Source organism: Tenrec ecaudatus, chromosome 6 (assembly GCF_050624435.1).
Source record: "Tenrec ecaudatus isolate mTenEca1 chromosome 6, mTenEca1.hap1, whole genome shotgun sequence".
Lineage (NCBI taxonomy): Eukaryota > Metazoa > Chordata > Mammalia > Afrosoricida > Tenrecidae > Tenrec > Tenrec ecaudatus.
This window is the reverse complement of record NC_134535.1, coordinates 163,528,618-163,551,521: the sequence shown is the minus strand read 5'-3', so window position 1 is coordinate 163,551,521 and position 22,904 is coordinate 163,528,618. Positions and strand designations below refer to the sequence as shown.

Sequence of the window (22,904 nt, the reverse complement as noted above, 5' to 3'; positions counted from 1 at the left end):
CCCAACTACTAAGGAGACATCTGCCCCTGCCATCAGAAAAATGTATTTCAAAGGACGGCACTGAATCTACAGCTCTGGAAGAGGGACATTTCTGATCTGAGCACACGGGAGCAGATGAAGGGGGAGGAGGAGAGAGTGGAGCACATCAATGGCCCACCAGGCCAGGAGGTCGATGTTCCCAATTAGAACAGCCAGTCGACAGAGAGGACCACATGGCCAGCCCGACTATGAGACACAACATCCCTCACTGACCCATAGCCCTACAGGCGACAACACCGGAGACACAGTGAGGGAATTGCACCCGATCGGATCCCACCACACCGAGGCAAACATTATGGGGGTGCAACAGAACTGGAAGGGAATGGAGCGGCGAGGTCCCCAGTGAATGCTGAAGGTGGACTTTGGAGCCAGGGTGTGGTGCCCAACAGACTGGACTGGAAAACACTCCTAAAAACCAACAAACAATCCTGGAACTAACTATAAGCTTTTCTTTTTTGTTGTGTTTTGTTTTGTTTTTGTCATTGGTTTGTTGTTGTTTTGTTGTATATTGTTGCTTGGTTGTGCTCTGTCTTGTTTTTGTGCATGTTACTATCTCCGTAGGTCTGTCTAAATAAGATAGGCTGGATGAACAATTGGAGGCGAAAACAACAGGACCGATAGTTCCATCAGGACATGGGAGATGGGGAGGTGGTGGGAAAGGAAGTGGTGTTAATAAACCCAGGGACAAGGGAACAACAAGCGATACAAATCAGTGGTGAGTAGGGTGTAGGAGGCCTGGTTGGGCATGATCAAGGGTAATATAACTAAGAGGAATTGCTGAAACCCTGGTAGGGACTGGGCATGATAGTGGGACAGGAGGGAAGTCAAAGGAAACCGAGGAAAGAGCTGGGAGGCAAAGGGCATTTATAGAGGTCTAGATAAAGACATGTACATATGCAAATATATTTATACATGAGGATGGGGAAATAGAGCTATGTGCATATATTTATAAGGTTAGTATTAAGGTATCAGAGGGACACTGGACCTCCACTCAAGTACTCCCTCAATGCAAGAATACTTTCTTCTATTAAATTGGCATTCTATGATACCTTCCCAACACAACCACTGAAGACAAAGTGGGTGAACAACTAAATGTGGTGAAGAAAGCTGATGGTGCCCGGCTATCAAAAGAGATAGCGTCTGGGGTCTCAAAGATTTGAAGGTAAACAAGCAGCCATCTGGCTCAGAAGCAATAAAGCCCACATGGAAGAAGCACACCAGCCTGTGTGACCATGAGGAGCTGAAGGGATCAGTTATCAGGCATCAAAGAACAACAACAACAACCAAAAAAAAAAACATATCATTTGTGCTCACCTCCCTGATACGACCGCTGAAGACAAATGGGTGCATAAGTAAATGTGGCGAGGAAAGCTGGTGGTGCCTGGTTATCAAAAGATATAGCATCTGGGTTCTTAAAGGTTTAAAGGTAAACAAGTGGCCATCTAGCTCAGAAGCAACAAAGCCCACATGGAAGAAGCACACCAGCCTGTGCAATCACAAGGTGTCAAGGTATAAGGCATCATCAGAACAAAAAAATCTTACCATAGTGAATGAGCGGAGGAGTGCGGCGTGGTGACCCAAAGCCCATTTGTAGGCCACTGGACATCCCCTTACAGAAGGGTCTTGGGAAGGAGAGGAGACAGTTAGGGTGCAATGTAGCAACGATGAAAAATACAACTTTCCTCTAGTTCCTAAATGCTTCCTCCCCCCCCCACCCCCGCCCCGACCCACTGCCATGATCAGAATCCTACCTTGCAAATCTGACTAGACCAGAGGATGTACACTGGTACAGATGGGAACTGGAAAGACAGGGAAACCAGAGAGGATGATTCCCTCAGGATCAGTGGCGTGAGTGGCGATAGTGGGAGGGTTGAGAGAGGGTGGGTTGGAAAGGGGGAACCTATTTTGGTATTTCGGGGATGTACCTGTGATCTCCTCCCTGGGGGACATACAGCAGAAAAGTGGGGGAAGGGAGATGTGGGACAGAGCAAGATATGACAAAATAATAATTTATGAATTATCAAGGGTTTGTGAGGGAGCGGGGAGTGGTAAGGGAGGGGAAAAATGAGGACCTGATGCCAGGGGCTTGGGTGGAGAGCAAAAGTTTTGAGAATGATGAGGGCAACGAATGTACAAATGTGCTTTACACAATTGATGTATGTATGGATTTTGATAGGAGATGTATGAGCCCCTAATAAAATGATTTTAAAAAATGAGGAGCTGATACCAAGGGCTCAAGTGGAAAGCAAATATTTTGAGAATGATGATGGTGACAGATATACAAATGCATTTGATACATGGATGGATGTATGGATTGTAATAAGAGTTGTACGAGCCCCCAATAAAATGATTGAAAAAAAGAAGTTTGCTGGATGAGTTTAGGTAATCCCTATGACACCTGTCTTGGAAGCATCCCAGCCAATGGTCCTCTTAAGACAGGTGTTTCTACAAGTCCTCATAACACTCTCTTGGATCATTAATCGTTTCTTCCCTGAGTGGCGGAGGAATGGAAGTTGTATGGAAAAATTCTTATTCCTTAGTCTTCCCATTTTTAGGTTCTATCCTACAAAAAAGTGCTAAAACCATTCTTCAGAGAGACTATAATTGAACTGACTGATTTTAACCTGTTCAATTATGTTCACTATCTACTTTTACTACTTTTATGCTGTGCTTTAATAGAATTTAGGTATACTTGAAACTTCCCAGATGCTAATAGATTATTAGATAGTAATCTCCAAAGGTTATGTCATCAGTTGAAGGCTGCCCTCCAAAATGGTGTGTCTCTGTCTTAATTCCCAGAACCTGGGCATGTGACATTAGAAGAGAATATTTACAGATGTCATGAAGTTAAGGAACTTGATCTGAGAGTGCCCTCAATTACCCATGTGGATGCTAAGTTCTAGGAAAAATGTCCTTACGAAGGACACACAGAGATGAAGGCAGATGAGGGCCAGGCAGTGTAACCATCGAGGCAGATAGGGAGTTTGGGGGCTACAAGTCAAGGTATACTGAGAGGCACCCAAATTGCAAGGAGCAAAGAGTGGGCCTTTCTGTAGAAGGAGAGGATTGTTCACAACGAGTGAGACATTGCCCATCTTTGATTTCAGACTTCTGGCCTCCAGAACTAGTAGATGGTTTATTTCTGTTTTATGTCTGTGTTTGTCTGTGGCAATTTCAGTGGCCCTTGGAAATGAATAAAATCATTTTCTTGCCCAGGGGCTGGGTTGCAGTTATGCTTAGGAAATAACACCATCTTTTGCGCTTTGGTATCCTGGTTGATGCCCATAAGTACTCAGGTAAGGATCTTTTGTTCCCATCGTCTTTGCGTGTCAAACTTGGTCTGTGTTGTTTTGCATAGCTGTTGTGTTTGGGAAGGTTTTTTTATACAATCTTGCCAGGTGTCCATGTAAACAAACACTTCCTTCAAGAATGACTTGGGAGGATCTTTTCTTTCTTTCTTTTAGAAAAAAAAAAAGCAGCCACATAGATAATATGAGCAGAAATGCTTGTTTTTCCATGTGTCTCACCCCAAATCTTATTAAAAATCTTTTCCCAACGTACTGAATTGATGAAAATGTGTTCTTTGCCCGAGGCTTGGTTGCGAGTCCCAAACAAATAAATTCTGTAATTAAATAATGACATCAACCAGATTCTATAACACAACACATGCAAGGAATGAAAAACAGAAGCATGCACCATTTCATGGTTAACATACTGTCAGTCCGCTCCCCCTCTGTCGATTTGTCACACTGTGATGGTTTGTATGTGGCTATGATGAGGACTTCAGGATTTCAAAGACTAGCCAGTTTCAGCAGACCTTTCAGACTGAGCCAGGCTAGGAGCAAAGGCCGGGTGATGTACTTCCGAAGTTTTATGAATTAAAGCCTTAGGGATTCGGAGAAAATGGTCTAGATAGTACTGGAAGAGTCGCTCCTAGGCCGAAAGGAACTCAAACTGCACAGCGGTCCCCACAATGCACTTGCGAATGCCCATGATGGTCAAGATGGCCCAGGGCCAGGGACCATTTCCTTCCATCGTCCTTAACTGTGGCATGAATGGAGCTGACAACAGCAACTAACCACTAAGTGTAGCAGAAAGCAGGCTGGAGACATTGGTAGGGGAGCCAGACCCTGGGTGGCCTGTGTCTTCCAGGCAATGGGATTCCAAGAAGTTTTGACGAGGTAAATGATATAACTAAAGGAGCAGGCTTGAGAAACTCCCTTGCAGAACACTGAGGTTGGATACAAAGGAAAAGGTTGCCATTCTTTAGATGAAAGAGACAGGCTGAGACGGCTAGAGCCCTGAAGACAGTCCTAGGAAATACTGGCTCTAAAGTGACAAGGCAGGAACAGAGCCCTGGGAAACACCAACTCTTCTGGATTGGTTTAGGCAACGGACCCTAAAGGGCAGGGCTGTTGTGGAAACCCAGTGAGGAACAATGGACAGGGATTCGACGTTGCTGGAATATCAAGAAAATGTTAAAGGATACGCTGGACTTAGTTATGCTTTTCCAGAATGGGTATGGTAGGTTTGTAGGTTGAAATTTTTGTGGGAGTAAGGCAATGGGTAGAGGAAACAAATGAAGTGAGTGGCTTCATTTGCGTTTGAGATGGAAGAGAATGGAGGGAGAGCAATATGGAGAGTCAGACACGAGGACAGCCAAGGGATACTCCACATCTGAGAGGAGACAGGAAGGAGAGGATGGCGGGACATGGAGAAGTTAATGTGAACGGAGAGAGACTTCTTTCTCTGAGATGGAAATTAAGGATGACTTCTAGTTAAGGATAAATTCATACCTACAAGCACTGTTGTCCTATGAATTAAAAAGGCTGGATGAAATGAGAAGTTAAGAGGGCAAGGAAGGACCGTAGAGAACAATGAGAGTATAGAGTAGCTATTAAGGGAAATAGAAGAGGGAATTGCCGGGAATAGAACTGTCAAAGTGTATAAACTGGTCTATCAGAATTGGACACTATGAATTTATCAAGGGACCAACCCACCCGCATGTCTGACTTGCCCCAGCAGCCCTCAGGAGTTGGAATAGGAATGTGATCTGCCAAGAACTGTGTTTTTGATTCTTGTAGATTTGCAAACTGGATGTGACAGAATGGCAAGGGAGCAGGGAAATGAGAAAGCTGGGAAGATGTTACAAATTCTCCAAATGGGCAGACAAGCAATCTCGCCCAGTGACAGGGGAGCAGCAGATTGTGACCTTCTAATAGGGCCATCAAAGAGGTATTGAGAGAGTCATCTCACCTTGTGGGCCCGGGAATCTTAAGTGTTGCCAGGAATCCAAGTGTCAGATGGGATGTCTGCTGTCCCTTTCATGAATTGCCTGTGCTGTTACTCGCCACAATATCGTTTACCCACTTCATGTATGGTTGTACCCTTTCCTGAGGCTCAGCTAATCCTAGTAAGAAGTTCCCCCAAAATGATGTAACTAGAAAATGTCAGTGAAGTAGACCCATTTAAACCCAAGTGGAAGGCGAATTTTGAGAATGACAAGGGCAAAGAATGTATAAGGGTGCTTTACTCAATTGATGTATGTATGGATTGTGATAAGAGTTGTATGAGCCCCAATAAAAAGATTTATTGAATTAAAAAAAAGAAAAGAAATAGACCCATTTGGGTTCTTAAATTCTGCCTGATAACCCTTTAACCAGTTCTTTTCTCTGCCAAGATTCAACTCCTTAGACCATTAACCTGAGTTTGCTCTAGAGCAAGCACACTTATATCCTGGACGCCCACTTGAACAGGAGCTGGAAGATAGTGAGTTGCAATAAACTTCACCCCTGAGTCCTCCCTGATATCCATTCCCTTGACCTTCCCTTGGGTAACGATGAATCAGACTATGTGGTCTCACCATAATCTCCACTCCACCAGATGATCTTTGACTCCGAGTCTTGACCTTGCCTGAAAGATGAAGGAGGATTTGATCTGATGTCTTCATGTGCAGGTGGGACAACCTCTCAGAAAGGATCTGCCCACCCAGCCCTATCTTGACTCAATCAGGTTTCTGCTTTTTCTCTTCCAAGAGTTAGTAATTCCATTGTGGTTCCTGTTCTCTTGATGAGCTCAGATCGAAGGAACAGCTAATTCTCAGTTATTTGCTCCACAGAGAATTCTGCTTTACCCCAATGAGCAATGTAGCCTTCTTCCTAGTAGGAGAGAGATGGAAGTCTAACTAATTGCTTCCACTTCTTTAAGGACTACTGGCATCTTTTCCTTTTGTCAGATCATCTAGCATTTAAAATTATGGCAGTTACGGTGTCAAATTTTGTCTGGTTACTTCCCATAGCGTTTACTCAATATCGTTGAAGGTAACATGAGATAGGTGTCTTCTTGTCCAGAAGTCAGTGAAAGGATTATGTTTTGCCAGATGCCTAATGGAGACGAGCACTTGAAGTGTCTGAGCAGATGGCTGGCGAGTATTTTAACACGATCCTAGGAAAGTTTTAATGATACTAAAGGGAAAGATATAAAGACTTTCTGAATGGACGGAACAGGAGAGGCACAGGAAGGAAGGAGAGCCCACGCGGGCTTCCCTTTCTGTTCCTTTCACCGTGAAGTCACGTCCTGTCGGCTGGGAGACGTTTCTGATCGCCTGGGTACCAACATCAGTTACTGCTGGGAGGAACTGATGCAACACTGAGTTTAGGAGCATACGAAGGACATAGCATTCATTTCATGCATTTTTAATGCACACGTGAGTGTTTGTATGCACTCCCCATTTCATCACTCTAATTCTTGGCAAGGATTTTTAGAAAGAGAAGCTGAGGCTCAAAAGACCGAAGTCAGAAAGGCATAGCCTCCGGGGATTCCGACTCTGCACACACTAAGCCCAGTGATCATAGTCTCTCCCTGACCTCGCGCTGCCTTCTCCGCGGCTGCTCTCCACCCCGTCACTTGCTCTCTGGGTATCTACAGGGGTTTTAGTCGGGCAAACTGATTTTGAGTTTTTCTGGCAGTTCGGTGTGGCAAAGCCATCATAATTCAGAGCACTGTTAGCTTGGCACTTTGCTTCATTAATGGTGCCGCCGGAATAAAATACATGGTGAATTAGAAATAAACAAATCCTTGAAAAGTATGATAATGCATTCAGAAGGCACAGAAAGCAATGCATGTAGACAGAATGCGAGAGAGATGAAGGACGTGGGTAGAAGGAGACATGAGGATTTGTGAGCCCGTGCAGACGCTGTATACCATGTCTTTGTGGAAGGTTTCTGAGAACTATTGAAGAATTCATTATGCATCCATCTTGTTTATAGCTTTAGAGTTATGCTTCCCGCCCTTTTACCTTCCATGTCCTACTTATCATTGGGTCCTGCCAGTTTTGCCTCCGGAATAGATCCCATACGCCTGCTTCTCATCCCTGAGCCTGGCTCCAGTGGGGCACGGTCATCCCATGCACCCCTGGACCCACATCTTTTCTCTCTGGACCCACGCAGCAGACTTGCTCTCATCGGCTGTCACTTGGCAGTGAGCAGGGCAGATGACTAGTTCAAGCCAGTGGATCTTACGTAGAAGCGATGCGTATCACTTCCAAGCTGAAGCATTCAGCTACGGGGTGGGGTGGGGAAGGGGAGCTTCCAGTATTTTCTTATTTGCTGCAGCAACCGTGGACACAGGTGTTAACGTGAAGGGCAACAGGAGTAAGGTAGTATGGGTCCCTAAAGCACACAGAACACAGCTGACCCCAAAAGTCACCCAGACACACAGGAGGCTTGTCACAAGCAAGGAGCAAACCATCGTTTTTAAAGCTACGGAGATTCTGGCGTGTGTGTGTGTGTGTGTTTATGTGTGTGTGTGTGTGTGTGGGTGTGCATGTGCATGTGTGTGTGTGTGTGTTTATAACCACATCATGGCCTCTTCCACCCTGACAAATAAAAAAAGCATTTCTACTACCTCTCTTGTGAAACCCTGTAGAAACCTGACTTTTCTGTTCCCTGTGGATATCAATGTCTGAGTGCCCCGGAGAAGCCTAACCAAAAGCACAGGGACACACACACACACACACACACTTATTTTAAGAAGTTGGTTCATGCCATTGTGGCAGCCCCAAGTCTGGCATCTGCAGGAGAGGCAGCAGGCTGGAAACGCAGGCAAGAATGTCTTAAGGTTGAAATCGAGAGCACACGCTGGCAAGCTGAAACTCAGGGGTGGGGGATATGATACTGCAGTCTTGAGGCAGAATTTCTGCTTCTTGGGGGACCTGTTTTTGTGCTTAGGCAGAGCTTTTGGTTCATTCTGGTTCAATCTCTTGTTGAGGATTTGCTCTTCCACCCCAGCTATACTGAACCAAGGAAAAAGTTGTTGATATTTTGGTATGGAATCACAATATCTAGAGAGGGAAAGCAAAGCCTCAGCTGGTTTCAAACCTAAATGCACTGGTTCCAAGCCCTGCTCGAAAGTCATCCAACGGATTGGATGAGATTCCATTATGGAGGGCAATCTCCTCGACCTGAGATCTGATTGTAGAGGTTGAGCGCCTCGATAAAACACTTTCATGGCAACACCTAGATGAGTATTTTATTAAGTAACTGGGCACTGGGCGCTACAAGACCTAACCCTGGTCTTGTAGTGGTTGCTCACTGAGCCGGAGTCCACATGGTGGGTAATTTGGTTGGCAGTTTGAAACCACCAGCAGTTCCCCAGGAGAAAGACTGGGCTTTCTATCCCCATAAACAGCTACAGTCTCAGAAACCCACATGGTGTCACCGTGAGACAACATTGACTTGAGAGCAGTGAGATTGGAGGTTGGGCTTGGTAGCCTGGTCAAGTTGGCACACAAAACACCAGCCACTGTGTCCCACCTGCTTCTTTCTCCGCCAAGCAGTCACCATGAACTTTTAGAAACCTAAATCTGGTCACTTCATTCTAATATCCATGAGCCTCTTGGGTCGTTCACTTAGTCTAGAATTCCAAATCTTTGCACTTGAGTTAGGAGGCCTACGCTTTCTGCCCGCCCCCCCCCCCCCGCCCCTTGGAGGGGTAGACAGCACATACTCATGAGCCCTCTAGTGGCATCCCCGGTGGCCATCTTTGAATGTTCTCCAAACATCTCAGGCGGCTCCCCATTTTGGAACCTCTGCGCACCCAGTCTGTGGTGCTTGGAACCCCTCCCCACTCTTTCCCAATGTTCACCTGGCTAACGTCCGTCCATTTGGAAGACGTCTGCTGAACAGACCCTCTCTGACAGCCTTCTCTGACTCACCGTGGAAGGAGGTGTCCCCGTTACGCTCTCCCATTGACCCCACTGCTTTTGGGGTTTTGATAAATGCCTGGTCACCACTCATTATGATCTAATGTCATCTATATAGCTTGTGCCTGGCTCCATGACCTATTTGAGGTTGTGTTAGACTGTTTTCCAGAGAAATAAAACCAGAGACGCTCATATATGTAAAAGAACTTTATATTAAGAAAGCTGCCTCCCTGCCACCCCCGAAAAAAAAAAAAGAAAGAAAGCCGCCCGGCCAAGTCCAACTCATGTCCATGGGTCAGATATCAGCCAGCACCTTTTTCAGACTCGTGAACCTGCAGGAAGATGGAGTGGGAAAGTCGGAGATCACAGGCCAGTGGGTGCAGAGTCCTGTGGAGCCAAGGTCCAAAGGAACATGGAACAGCACTGACAACTCCCAAGGATGATACAAGGGCCCCCGGTCCTGGCTCCAGAACCAGATGCAGAATCCCAGCAAGCAGGAAGGCGGGGAGAGAGAGAGAGAGAGAGAGAAAGAGAGAGAGACCAGTTCTCTTCAGTATCTCTCTTACAAAATAAGCTACATCCCTAAGAACCATGTCATTGGTGATGAGTCCTCATTGAGAGCTTGGACTCCACCCATATCTTCACATAGGTATATCAAGTTGACATTAAATCGAACCATCACGGAGGTCCTCCATAAATATCTTTGATTAAATAAATGTGCTAGGATGATGTACAGTTTGGGTTTCCTAGAGCTGCTGTAAGGAATTATTATAAAGGTGTGTCACTCGAGAACAGACCATTCACTTTCTCCTAGTTCCAGTGGCTGAAAACCCAAATCTGGGTCTGCCCATGTAGATTCCTTCCTTGTTGACAGTCCAAGCCGCCCATGGGTTTACGCACGATGCTCACGTGCACCTGCCTTCTCTGGTATGTGCTGCTGTCTGATCTGCTCTTTTTAATTTTTTGAACAGTTGTATTGGTGTATAATTCACATAGCACACGATTCAGCGGCTCCGTCACATTAAGAAGACTTGGACAATAATCACGGTTTTAGTACATTTCTTCTTTCTTGGACTCAATGTTATTGGCCTCTATTTTTTGCAACCTCCCCCGCCATCCCCCGCCAAGAACCTCAATTGGGAAGAAAGAAAATATTAAAAACTAGAACCAAGTGGGTCAAAGGGGAGGTCAAATAATAAAGTGTTAAAGTTTAACCCAATGGCAACTGCAATAGTCGACTGCGATCTGATCAATAGCAGGACAATGAATATCCCTGCTCTTTCGTCACAGGGAATTCTGTGGAGGCTTAATCCGCTTGTATCCCCCCTTCACTTTTTGCTTTTTTAATTGGAACCAATTTAAAATGGATCAAAAGAGCGATCAAATGATATTACGTGTTGACCTAACTACATGTGCCATAATTGAATTTATACAAGGCCATGCACATCCCTTCACCATAGTCCAGAGACGGACCAGAAGTTTAATCCATGTGTGCATCCTGCACTTGGATTTTGAGTTTCCACTATCAGCTCTCGCCTTCTGCAAGTCACATGCTCACAGGTGAAGCTCTGATGCCCTCCCTGCCTTCGTATTTGTAATTTATTATTGGCAACTTTTGCATCACACAGGATGGTTTGCTTCTTCCATGTGGACTTAGTTGATGCCTCACCGAGATGGCTGCTTGTTTAAGACAACACTTCAAGACCCAAGACACTATTCTGCCCGATAGCTGGGCACTGTCTGGTTTGTTTGCCACATTTTGCTCCAGCACCCATCTCTTTAGTGAGCTGTTCCAGCGGATGAGCATCAAGCAAGGCCGTGTAATCTTCTCTTTTTATAACTCAGAAGTAATTAGATTTGGAACCCACCCTACTGGGGCTTGATTTAATTAGCTTAAAAAGAACTCTATTTCTTTTTTTAAACAGTTTTATTGGCATTTCATCCATGTATCATATAGTTCGTTCTTATCAGGAGTTGTACAATCTTTACCACAATCAATTTTATAATTTTCTTTTCCCCATTACTCATTGTTATTCATGTAATTTTGTCAATACTGGCAAAAATATACACAACAAAACATTCTCCAATTCAACAACTTCTACATGTATTATTCAGTGCCATTGATTACACGCTTTGTGTTGTACAACCATTATTGATAGCCCTCTCCCAGAAGAAATATTTCTAAACAAGATTATATCCACACATGCAGGTGTTAGGATTACAACATATACTTGGGGGTGAGGGGAGAGGTAACTGAAAAATGTAATATACATAGTAAGTCAGAGTTATATATATTTAAAGTATAAGGGAAAATGCAGTTGCTATTTTTGAATACTAACACGACAAACATAATGTCAAGTACATTGCATTGTTTCACACAATATACCACTAACATGAGGAGGCATGTACGATTATCCATCCTTTAGAGATATGAAAATGATTAATGGAGCAGTTAGGTAACCTTATGTCCATGACGTTCATGAGGCAGACCAACCGCACAACCCATGATTTTAACTATGCTTTTTGATTTGGTTTTTTTCCCATCTCCAATTTTGCTGGTTAATTTTTCAAAACACAAACGGTCACAGCCTTTAGAATATCAAAGGCAAGACTTCCCTTGTGCACCAATTATGGAGCTGTTGTCAGGTGCTGTCCAAGTATTCCCAACTCATAGCAACTCTGTGTACAACAGAACAAAACACCGCCCCGTCCTGTGCCATCATCAAAATGTTCTTGTGGTTGAATTGACTGTTGGAGACACCATGTCAATTCAGCTCATGGAAGGCCTTCCTCTTGTCTGTTGTCCAAACCACCAGTGCGTGGGTAGCAGTTGGGCAAGTACTCACTGAGCCACCCGGGTTTCCTTCCTTGTAAACACGAAAACCTGAAAATGTGAAACCTTTCATGTAGATTCATTTTCTTTTTGACTCCATGGTGTAAACTTTTTGTTTTTTAATTTAGATCTATCTGAGGCGAAAATATCAATTTCCTTTGCCGTGGAATCTCCAATAATGGCATGAAAATAAAATTTCATTTAGGCACCCTTTATCAATTAAATCTGGGGGGGTGGTTAACAGTGTTTTATATGCTCTCGTTTCACATCAATTTCTTTTTATCTCTTTCACCAAACAGCACATATCTGAATGAAAAGTCACTCCAGCTGACGGAAAAATGCCAACATCTGCAGGATGACATTGACGCTTTATCTGATAAAATGAACGCGTAAGTTCGACTTCTGCACACTTCATTTTATTTAAAAATAACTGGTTTGCATTCAAAATCTTTTGCAGCATTTTGGGCATCGTTTGAAAAATATACTGGTACCCAGGCATATGCTTGGTAGTTGAGCTCTGAAAAGTATCTGTGGATGAGGCTGTACAGTACGAACCAAGGCTTGACCTTGACCGTAGGCTCAGCTCTCTGCCTCAGCAGTAGAATTCTAGCCTCTTATCCAGGAGATCTGGCTCTGATTCTTGGTCAACCAGTACTCCGCCTGCACAATCACCACCTGGTTTGCCAGTGGAGGCTTTTATGCTGCAGTGATGTCGAGTACGTTTTAGTGGAGCTTCCAGGCCAAGACGGACTAGGAAGAAAGACCTCACTGCCTACTTCCAAACAGCAACCGATGAAATATACCTTATGGATCGCAACAATCTGAACCGTGATCAATCAATCAGGACTAGGCACCATTTTGTTCCATTGTGTATGGGGTTGCTATGCGTCAGGTACTGACTCCATGGAAATTTTGTGCATGGGAAAGAATAGGAGCAGTCAGTTATGCCTTCTGTCTCCCTCAAAGGGTGCGATTAGAGTTTCATTCGCTGTGTATTGCATCATAAGTTAATGACTGGACAGGATAATAGATGGAGCTGATTTCCTCATGCCCCTGCAAGCATGACCCACTGACCTTCTTTCTTCCACATTTCATCATTTTCTAACTCTCCTCGTGTCTCTCTCTCTCTCTTTCCATATGCATGCAAGTATGCACACACCTCTTCCTCTTTGAATTTTGAAAATGAACGTGAGAAGAAGTTATGCAGCTGCCTACAATCTATTCATCCCCTTTCCTTGGGGAATGGGAAGACTGGGAGGAAGCCCCCAAGGAAAAGAAAGTCTCCGGAGGTGACCTAATTCAGTCTCCTGCTCAGCTGGCACTCAGGGTAGACATACTTATGGTGGTTCCCAGAAGGGAGAGATCTTGTCCAGTGAAGGTCTCTGGCAGGATGATCCCTGGCTACCTGTTACATAGAGTAAATGGAATCCAGGCTAGATGAGGCCTGACGCCCCAGAGACTGCCCCACTCTCTCGGCATAGGAGGGAGATGTTTCGTAATTTAAGATTCCCGCTATTTGAGGAGCCTCAGGGGAGCCCTCACCTATTAATCTGACTGATGCAAAAAAAAAAAAAAAAGGATGAGGGTCACACTGATGACTCCCCCAGCCTTTCTTGTTTTTTCTGAGCCTCTTGATGAATTATGTCCTTGAAATTATTAGTATCTTCATTTGGAGTAAGTTCAGCGTGCCCACCCAATTTTGTTTGTTAGCTCTGTTTATTACAAGAATGGCTCTACTACATTTTGCTTGTTTTGCTTAACTTTCAACAGAAGGGAGCTCTAGTCAGCAGCTGACCCACGAACTTGACTTGCACTGGTCTGGGCCACTTTCTTGATAAAAAAATATTCCTTGATCTAAAGTTCTTTCTTGTACATATGTGTGTGCCACTGGTTTGAGTTCTGTAGAAAAGTCAGTCTCACACAACCTTGAAAGACATGGAGCCAGGCCGAGGGTATCTAGGAGATGATATTATGTCATTATTAACAGTGATCCTTAGGCTTTTCATTGACTAATTTTTTGGGATATGACTCCCTGGACCTCTTTTCTCCTAGTCTGTGCGAGTCTGAAAACTGCTTAAATGTGTTCAGTAGCATAGCAACATTTAAGCCTCTAAGACAGACGGGTGGTGATAGTGTGTGAGGTGCATTGGCTAGAAATCAAACCCAGGTCTCCTACGTGGAGGACAAGAATTTCATAGTGGCACTACCACCGACCCCTTCCATAGCTGTTAGCAAGTGCACCCTGCAGTCAGGAGTCAAACTGACTTGATGGCAATGGGCTTTGTTACTTTGGTAATGTTGCACTCGGGTCCCTCTCGACCTTGCCAAGACCTTTGTGCATGGTCCCTTCAGCCCTCTGCAAAGGATCTGAGCTCACTGTAGATCGATTAGCATGAGCAGCTTTGAAAATGCTTCTTTCCATGCACAGTAAATCCCTTGAATTTCAGGATATATTTAAGTAAAGTCGCCGATGAATTAGAGAGGAACTGCACATCTCATTTTGATCCTGCTGATGCTGGCATTTTGCTTGCTGATGGGTGGCTCTGTAGGTGTGGTGTATTTGGTGTGAATGGGGCTTTTTATGAAGCTTTACCTGAAGACCCCGACTCTTGAAGTACCTTTTATCTCAGACATCTGGCACAATGATGCCAGAGCTTGGAAAAATCAGCCTTTGCTCTACTGTCCTTGTGAAATGCTGGTTGTGCTCCTTGGTGGGTAATTAATTCCTAGAGCTGCCAAAGCAAAGCACCAGAAACACGTTGACTTAAAACAATGTTATTCTCGCTCAGATCTTCAGGTTGAAAGTCTGCCATCCGGATGCTCTCTGCGCAGGCCCTAAGAAAAGTAAGCTTCCTGTCGCATGTAGTGTCTGGTGGTCCTAGGAGTTCCTTAGGTTGAGGCATCCTGCCCTCAACCTCTACCCCCTTGTTCACTTAGCCATTTATTTCCTCTCTGTTAGTCTGAATCTGTGTCTCTTCTATTCTTCCTTTCTTTTTTATTTTATCTCTTCTTCTTTCAAAGACACACAGCCTCCTCTATTAGGATCCACCCTATGTCAGTATGACCTCATATTAACGAAAGGCATCGACAAAGATCTTATTTTCAAGCAAGGTCACATTGACCGGTACTTGGAAGTTGGGACTGCAGCACATCTCTTTAGCTGACACTATCTACCCCCATCTGTAACACCTGGCAGGTGAATCAGTGTGTGAAACGTACACGGACTCCCTCCTGCTCTCACATGAACAGCATTTGCTCCCCAACGTGACAAAAATCCTTGACAAGAATGCAAGGATCTATACATGGTAGCAAAGGACTTGAATCCACATCACAGGAACATCCTTGAATCATAGAATTTACTTTTTTGAAGGCAGAGAATTTTCCAACTCTTTCTGTGCAGCCGTCAAAGTGGTTAACTGCAGTATGCTAATTGAGATGCCTGGGCATATGCTCTCAGGTTTGTGGTCTCTTCTTTCTTTTCTGTTGTCTCAGATTTTATGCTAAGACCTTTCCTCGGCTGTTCTTTTGGGGGATGCCTTTCCATTAAGCACACAATTTTCAGCTAGCTCAGGTAATTAGCCTCTACTGGTATTCTGTTCAGCAAAGGTCTACAGAGAGCAGGCACGAATCGCCCATTGTTATGAAAAGTGTTATTTTGCACACAGGAGACTAATTTTTCCCCTCACTGTATTGTCTGTTGTGAGGAATTGTTCTTTCTGCAGCCAGGGCTATTAGAGGCACAGTACACAATGGGGAAAGCTGTTCAGTGTATGCTGATAAAAAGTAATTCCATTTTCTTACAAATAATTATTTAGCCCTATTTTTTTGTCATGGTCTGCTGAAGACCTAGCATTTTCTTGTTCTTCAGCCAATTTATTCCTTCCCCAGTTGCTCGGATAGAATTTAGGAAGACGAGTTATGGTAGGAGGGAAACCATGCTCATTCCTTCCACTATATTTTTAATGTAAAGAAAATAAAATAGTTGGCTTTTGGGAAAACAAGCAAGAGAGGGCACTGCGTATTACAATTTGCCGTAGTCTCAGTCAGACCGTGAGCCCAGGTGAAGGTCAGAACAGTGTCCGGGTCCCAGGTCTGTCCCCAGCGTCTGTCACAGAGTCAGAACACAGTCGGTGCTCTGTCAGTAGGTACCGAATGAACAGATGACTGAATGGACACAGTTATTCTGCCTTCAGAAGATTCTCACCACCCCTGGTTTCCATGTCCTAAGAAGGTTATCCCCAAATTCACACATGTCGTCAACGTCTTTTTGAAACCAAAGTTAATGTCGGATTCCCTTTGTGGTCTGCAGCTTTCCTCCTGTTATTGTTGCTGCTGCTGTTCTTTCCCCACTCATCCTTTTCCCCCTGAAATTTTCTCTCTGCTTTTGCCCCAACCCAGTCCTTCTGAGCACGTTACCTTCCAGACAAAATATTACACTGTGCAAAAAAAACCCCTCTGTCTCTATCTGTCTATCTATCTATCTATCTATCTATCTATCTATCTATCTATCTATCAGTCATCAATCATATTTTATATATCTAGAAAAATACAGGGCTTTCTACTCTGGTAGAGAGTTATAGTCTTGGACGCTCACAGGGGCAGTTCTATCCTGCTCTGTAGGGTCAAGACAGGGTGGCTCTGTGCCAGCATCCACTCGACAGCAGTGAGATTGATTTTTGGTTTATGAAATAGGAGACTGCTCCCCTAAATACTTAGAAAGCCTCTAAAATTCTCCACAAGATTGCTATGAGCTGTAATACACACATAAGCCCACACGTACATACATGTGGGGCTTCAAAACATTTTTTGTGGTAAGAAAGGAATGAAAAGGTAATGTTTCTGTTATCCCTTCTTTCAATTTTCCACTTCTGTGTGGTAGGGTGTGGGTTTGTATGTTGCCAGCTTACACTGATTACTTGCTCATGATTTCATTACAACGAACTTATGGTCGTTAAATGCTATTTGCTGCTTATAAAAATGTTTGTACGGATTACTAATTTGGAGGACTTAGTCCTCCTTGTTGAAGAGGACGCGTTCTGTTTCCCGAGAGCACATGCTACAGAGCTACGGACACAGGAGAAATTCATTTCCCCACTCTGGGAGATTCTGCCCTGGTTGCTGTGTTGTTTTGTCTCTGTGAGAAGAGGATCTTGGGCCACAAGCACATGAACATTTCTGTTTGTTCAGTGTCTACTGTTTGGCCAGCCACGACAAACTGCAAAATCTCCCCAACCTCACTGTCTACGTAAAATAGTTCACACAGTGTTTCCTAGGATACTTCCTCATGGTCAGGCAGCTCTCTTAGTTTTTCCATCTTCGCTTGTCACTGTCTTTAGTCGGCGATGCCAGATTTGCTGCTGGAAAACAAAGCCAAAATGAGTCTGTTGAGTTGATCCTGACTCCTGTCATTCTGACCCGTGTGTGTGTTAGGAAGTAGAACTTCTTCACAGGGCTTTCTGGCCTGTGCTCTTTACAGGAATAGTTCAAGTTCACTAAGCCTTCCCCCCGCAGTACTATTGGGTCGATTCTAAAGGCAACTTCTGGTGCGTTGTTAAAATGCAAACTTTTGTGCCGCCCAGGGACCTTCTTGCTGCTGGAAGGGAAGCTAATATGAAGAAAACACCCTGAATGCTCAGCCTGAAGCTGTAGACTTCAGAGACATCTCTTCTGCCATGTTCTGTTGGCCGGCTATAGCTGACTTAGAGGGTTTTGGTCATGTGACTTATTTGGGCCAATAGAATGCAAGCGGCTGTCATACATGGTTGGGAACACAGTGCCTACTGGGCAGTTGCTTCCAGCAACAGTTTTATACAATGAAGAGAGTGCCGCCATCCATCTCTGACACCTACACGAGTATATACGGTATGTATTAAATACCTCCTGAGAGTCCTGCTAGTGTAGTGGATTATTCCCTGGGCTGCCAACCACACAGTTCGAACTCCTGAGTGGTCTGTGGGAGAAAGATGAGCTCTGTAGGTGTAAGAGTCCCAGCCTCAGAAACCCAGAGGAGCGAGTCTGCCCGATCCTTATGGAGTTGATATGTGCCAGAATTGATTCAATGGCAGTGGGTGTGGTTTTGGGGTGGCATCAATAGTTAAGTGCTCCACTACTAGCTAGAAGGTTGGCATTTTAAATCCACCCACATGTGTCTCAGGAGGCAGGCCTAGAAATCTGTATTTGAAAGTTTCCAGCCTCCACAACCTTATGGAGAAGTTCTGCTCTGCACAAATGGAATCACCGGGAGTTAGATTAACTCAATGCAACTAACAATAATCATAAAAGCAGCCACCAGGGCAGATCAGTCTGTACCTATCGCTCCCTAGAGTGTCTCTTAAAGGTGCAAGAAATGTTTTCTTTCAAAAACAGCAGTCTCTTTGGGAGCACGAGAGATTGCTACCTCACATCTTTTGAGAAGTCGAACGATTAAGTCGTATTTTTGGTGGAATGCTAAGTTTAGAGGTCTTCTTGAGAACAAGGTGGAGGCTACTGTCTTGTAACTTTCTGCATAATCACGAAGGCATGGAAAGTCCACTTTCCTTCTGAGACTATTTTTTGGTTTTGGTAAGATAAAAAAAATGCTCAGAATTACAAGTTAAAACACTGGCCTTGCAGAAAGTGTAGCTTGAACCATTCACTCTCTGATGGATATGTATATTAGGTGAGTTGTTTTTATGCAGTGCTATTTAAAATTACTTGTCCATCACATGTCTGTCCATTTGTCAAACTGTGGGGCCTGGTGTGTTACTGTGTTGCTGGAAGCTGTGTCACTGGAATTTCAAATGGCAGCTGGGTCACCCTAAGTGAACAGGGTATAGCGGAATTTCCAGACTAATAAGAGACTACTAATTCCTTCAGAGGAATTAGTCACTGTCAACCCTATGGATAACCTTGAATCATGGTCAGTGACTGAAAACCTAATAAACAGAAGCACAACATTGTCAGAGAAAGTGCCAGAACAGGAGGTCTTTACGTCAGAAGGCATTCAAAATATGACTGAGGAAAGCAGATTATTCAGACTAGACTGGACCATAAGGATGCAGCTGGAGCATGACCCCAAAATGAAAGAAGCTACAAACATCAATTAATAATTGTAACTTTATGAATTATGGACCTAGAAATATTGGACTTCATTAAAAATGTAATGGAACACATAAGTATCTATATTCTAGGTCTTATTATTGAGTGGTTATAGACTGGTATTGGCCATTTTGAATCAGAAAATCATATGGTGTACTATGCCAGGAATAAGAAAATCATGAGGACTGGTGATGCATTAACTGCCAAAAAGGACCTTTCAAGGTCAATCTTGACAAAGAAATTTATGCACCAAACACTGAAGCTAGTGACACAAAAATTGTGACAAATTATGATAACCCTTTTTTGCGTGAAATTGATAACATTCAATCAAGATGCAGTGAGAACTGGTGTTTGGAATGCAAAACAAGGGAAGGACAAGTAGTTGGAAATATGGTCTTGATGATAGAAATGAAGCCAGAGGTGTCAGACAGAATTCTACAAGACTGAGTATGACTTCATAGTGAATGCCTTTCTGCAACAACACAACACACGTGGACTTCTCCAGATGGGATACGCAGAAATCAAATAGACTGTATTTGTAGAAGGAGGTGATGGAGAAGCCCAATATCAGACGCTAAATGCAGGCCACGGGTGGACTATGGAATAGTTCATCGATTGCTCACATGGAAGTTCAGGTTGAAACTGAAGAAAATTAAAGCAAGTCCGTGATAACCAAAATACAACCTTGAGTATCTCCCGCCCACATTTTGAGAATATCTCAAAAACAGATTTGACACATTGAAAGCTAATGACAGTAGATCTGACGAACACTGGGAGAACATCAACATTAAGAAAGTAAAAGGTCATTAAAAAGACAGGAAAGAAAGAAAAGATCAAAGTGGATATTGGAAGAGACACTTAAACTTGCTCTTAAATTTGGAGTAGCTAAGGCAAATGGAAGAAACGATGACATCAAGAGCTGAACAGATCATCTCAAAGGGCGGCTCCAAAAGACAAAGTCAAACATCACAATGCAATGTGCACAGCCCTAGAGTTAGAAAACTGAAAACGAAGAGCATGCTCAGCATATCTTCAACTGAAAGAACTAGAGAACACACCCATGCCTCGAGTTGTCATATTGAAAACTTCTATGGGCAAAATATTGAGTGATGCAGAAAGCATCCACAGGGTCACTGTACCCAAGAGAACCAGTCACCTTTCCACCATTTCAGAAGCTAACATAGGGTCAAGAACCAATGGGACTGAAGGAAGATGTCAACGCTGCACTCAAAGCTTAGCCACAAACAAGGTTCTAGGAATCAATGGATGACCAATAAAAATGTCTCAACATTCAGTGGAAGCACTCTCTCATTTGTGCCAAGAAATTTACTGAGCCAGCTGACTGATAGGGACCCATAAGTGTACCCATTCTGAAGGAAAATGTCCTGATAGAATGCTTAAAGTGTAGAATAGTATCAATGCTATGACCCACGTAAGATGTTGCTGAAGATCGTTCTGTAATGGCTGCAGCCATACACTGACAGGGAGCGGTCAGAGGACAGGCCGGATGCAGAGGAGGATGTGGACCACGGCTGATGTCAGATGGATCTTGGCTGAAAGCAGAGCATACCAGAAAGATGTTTCTTTGTGTTTCATTGACTAGGTCAAGGCACTCGACTATGTGGACCACCACAAAGTATGGATTGCCTTGAGGAGAATGGTAATCTCAGAAAACTACATTGTGCTCTAGGGAGCCTGTGCTTGGATCAGGAGGAAAAGAACCAGGGAATACTGCATATTTTAAATTCAGGAAAGTTGGACAACATGTGTCCTTTCACCATACTTCTTCAATCAGAGTATGTGGATTCTATAAAGAAGACTTTTCCATTAGGATTGGGGGAAGGCTTACTAACAACCTGAGATACACAGACGACACAACCTTTATTGATAAAAATGAGAAGGACTTGAGGCACTTGCTAATGAAGATCAGATATTTCAACCTTCGGTATGGATCAAAACTCAATGAAAGTAAACCAAAACACTCACATCTGGAGCAACAGGTTAATATCATGCTAAATGGAGAAAAGGTTGAACCTGTTAAAGGTTTTGTCTTCCTTGACTCCATAATCAATGTTCATGGAAGTAGCATTCAAGAGATCAAGGGACACATTGCATTGGGTAAATCTGCTGCACAAGACCTCTTTAGCATATTGAAAAGCAAGGATGTTGCTTTGAGGATTCAGGTGTGCCTGACGAAAGCCACAGTGTTTTTACCAGCCTCCTATGCATGTGATGTGAAAGTTGGACGTTGCATAAGGAAGACCAAAGAAGAATTGATGCATTGTAACTATGACGGCGGTGCAGAATATTGGAAGTACCATGAACTGCCAAAAAGAACAAGTCGATCCGGTTTTGAACAAACAAATCCAGGGTCTGGGGATACTTTGCCTCGTGTACTTTGGACATGTGATTAGGAGAGACCAGTCCCTGGAAAAGGGCATCGTGCTTGGTAAAGGGGCTGCGCCGTGTTTTGCTATGTTGTACACTGGCTTGCTGTGAGTCGGAACCGACAGGGAAGGACCTAGCAACAACAACAACTGTTAAAATGAAAACTTTGGACCTGCTCTCAGGAGGGACCCCTCTCTGGAGAAAGATACCATGCTTGGTAAAGCAGAGGGGTATCAGATAAATGGAAGGTCCTCAATGAGATGGATCGACACAGCGGCTGCAATAAGGGACTTTTCATTACAATTGTGAAGACAGGGCAGGTCTCAATCTACTGCATCGTTCGGTCATTGTTAGTTGGAATCAACTCTGGCACCTCACAACGACATAGTTAAATTAACTGAGAACAATAGATTTTTCCAGAAGGTACCTTCTAATTGAGTATCACAAAGATATTAGTTATAAGTTATATTAGTTATAAGGAAGAAGGGCAAAATGAATTGGATTGGTCCTAGATGTACTTCGCTACTAACTTGGAGAGTACATGATCTGAACTGCTGCTTGATAAGAGGAAGTATAAATTACGATAAGTCAGCCTTCAAAAACCCGAATGTGAGCTTTTACTTGACAGCCTGCTATCAAAGCAAGTATTCCTAAGTTTCAGGCTGTCTATCAAGAAAAGAGAGTTTGGGTCACATGTTCTTGGCATGGAATGATATATGACTTGTTTCTATTCAGCTTTAAGTCTGTGCTGCTTTAATTGCGTTTAAGCAGCACAGATTTAAAGACCCATGTCCCCCCTGGAACCTTGGGTCCTGTTGTTTTCCCCTCCAGATTGTTTATCCCACCTGTCTTATCTAGATAGACCGGCAGAGATAATAATATGCACAAAAAACAAAACAGAGCAAAATAAAGAAAACAAAACAAAACAGCAACAACAAACCAATGACCAAAAAGAAAAGAAAAACCTGTAAATAGTTCAAGGTTTCTTTGTTGACCTTTAGGAATATTTCCGGTCAAGTCTGATGGGGTGCCACACTCTGGTCCCAAAGTCTATTTTTGGTATTCCCTCGGGACTTCCTTGCTCTGCTCCCCAGGCTGTTCTGCTGCGTGCCCTTAGTGTTTTGCCTCAGTATGGTGGAGTCTCATTGGGCTCAATTCTCACACTGTGTCTCCAGTGTTGTCCCCTGTAGGGCTATGGGTCAGTAAGGGATGTCATGTCTCATAGTGGGGCCAACCATATGGTCCTTCCTGTGCATTGGTTGCTCTGAGCGTGGATATCGTCCTCAAGGCTTGGTGGACCAGGATGTGCTCCACTCTCTCTCCCTCCCCCATGTCCCTCTCCCTAAGCAGTAACTTCAGTGATGT

At 43.9% G+C, this 22,904-nt stretch overlaps 1 protein-coding gene across 1 annotated transcript in view; it reads left to right on the top strand.

Annotated features, from left to right (window-relative positions):
* Positions 1–22,904, top strand: part of ST8SIA6 (ST8 alpha-N-acetyl-neuraminide alpha-2,8-sialyltransferase 6) — a 177,178-nt gene that overhangs the window by 83,082 nt on the left and 71,192 nt on the right. The window contains exon 3 of the mRNA XM_075552454.1: positions 12,374–12,463. Within this exon, the coding sequence (XP_075408569.1) occupies positions 12,374–12,463 (90 nt within the window). The remainder of the gene's footprint in view (positions 1–12,373; positions 12,464–22,904) is intronic.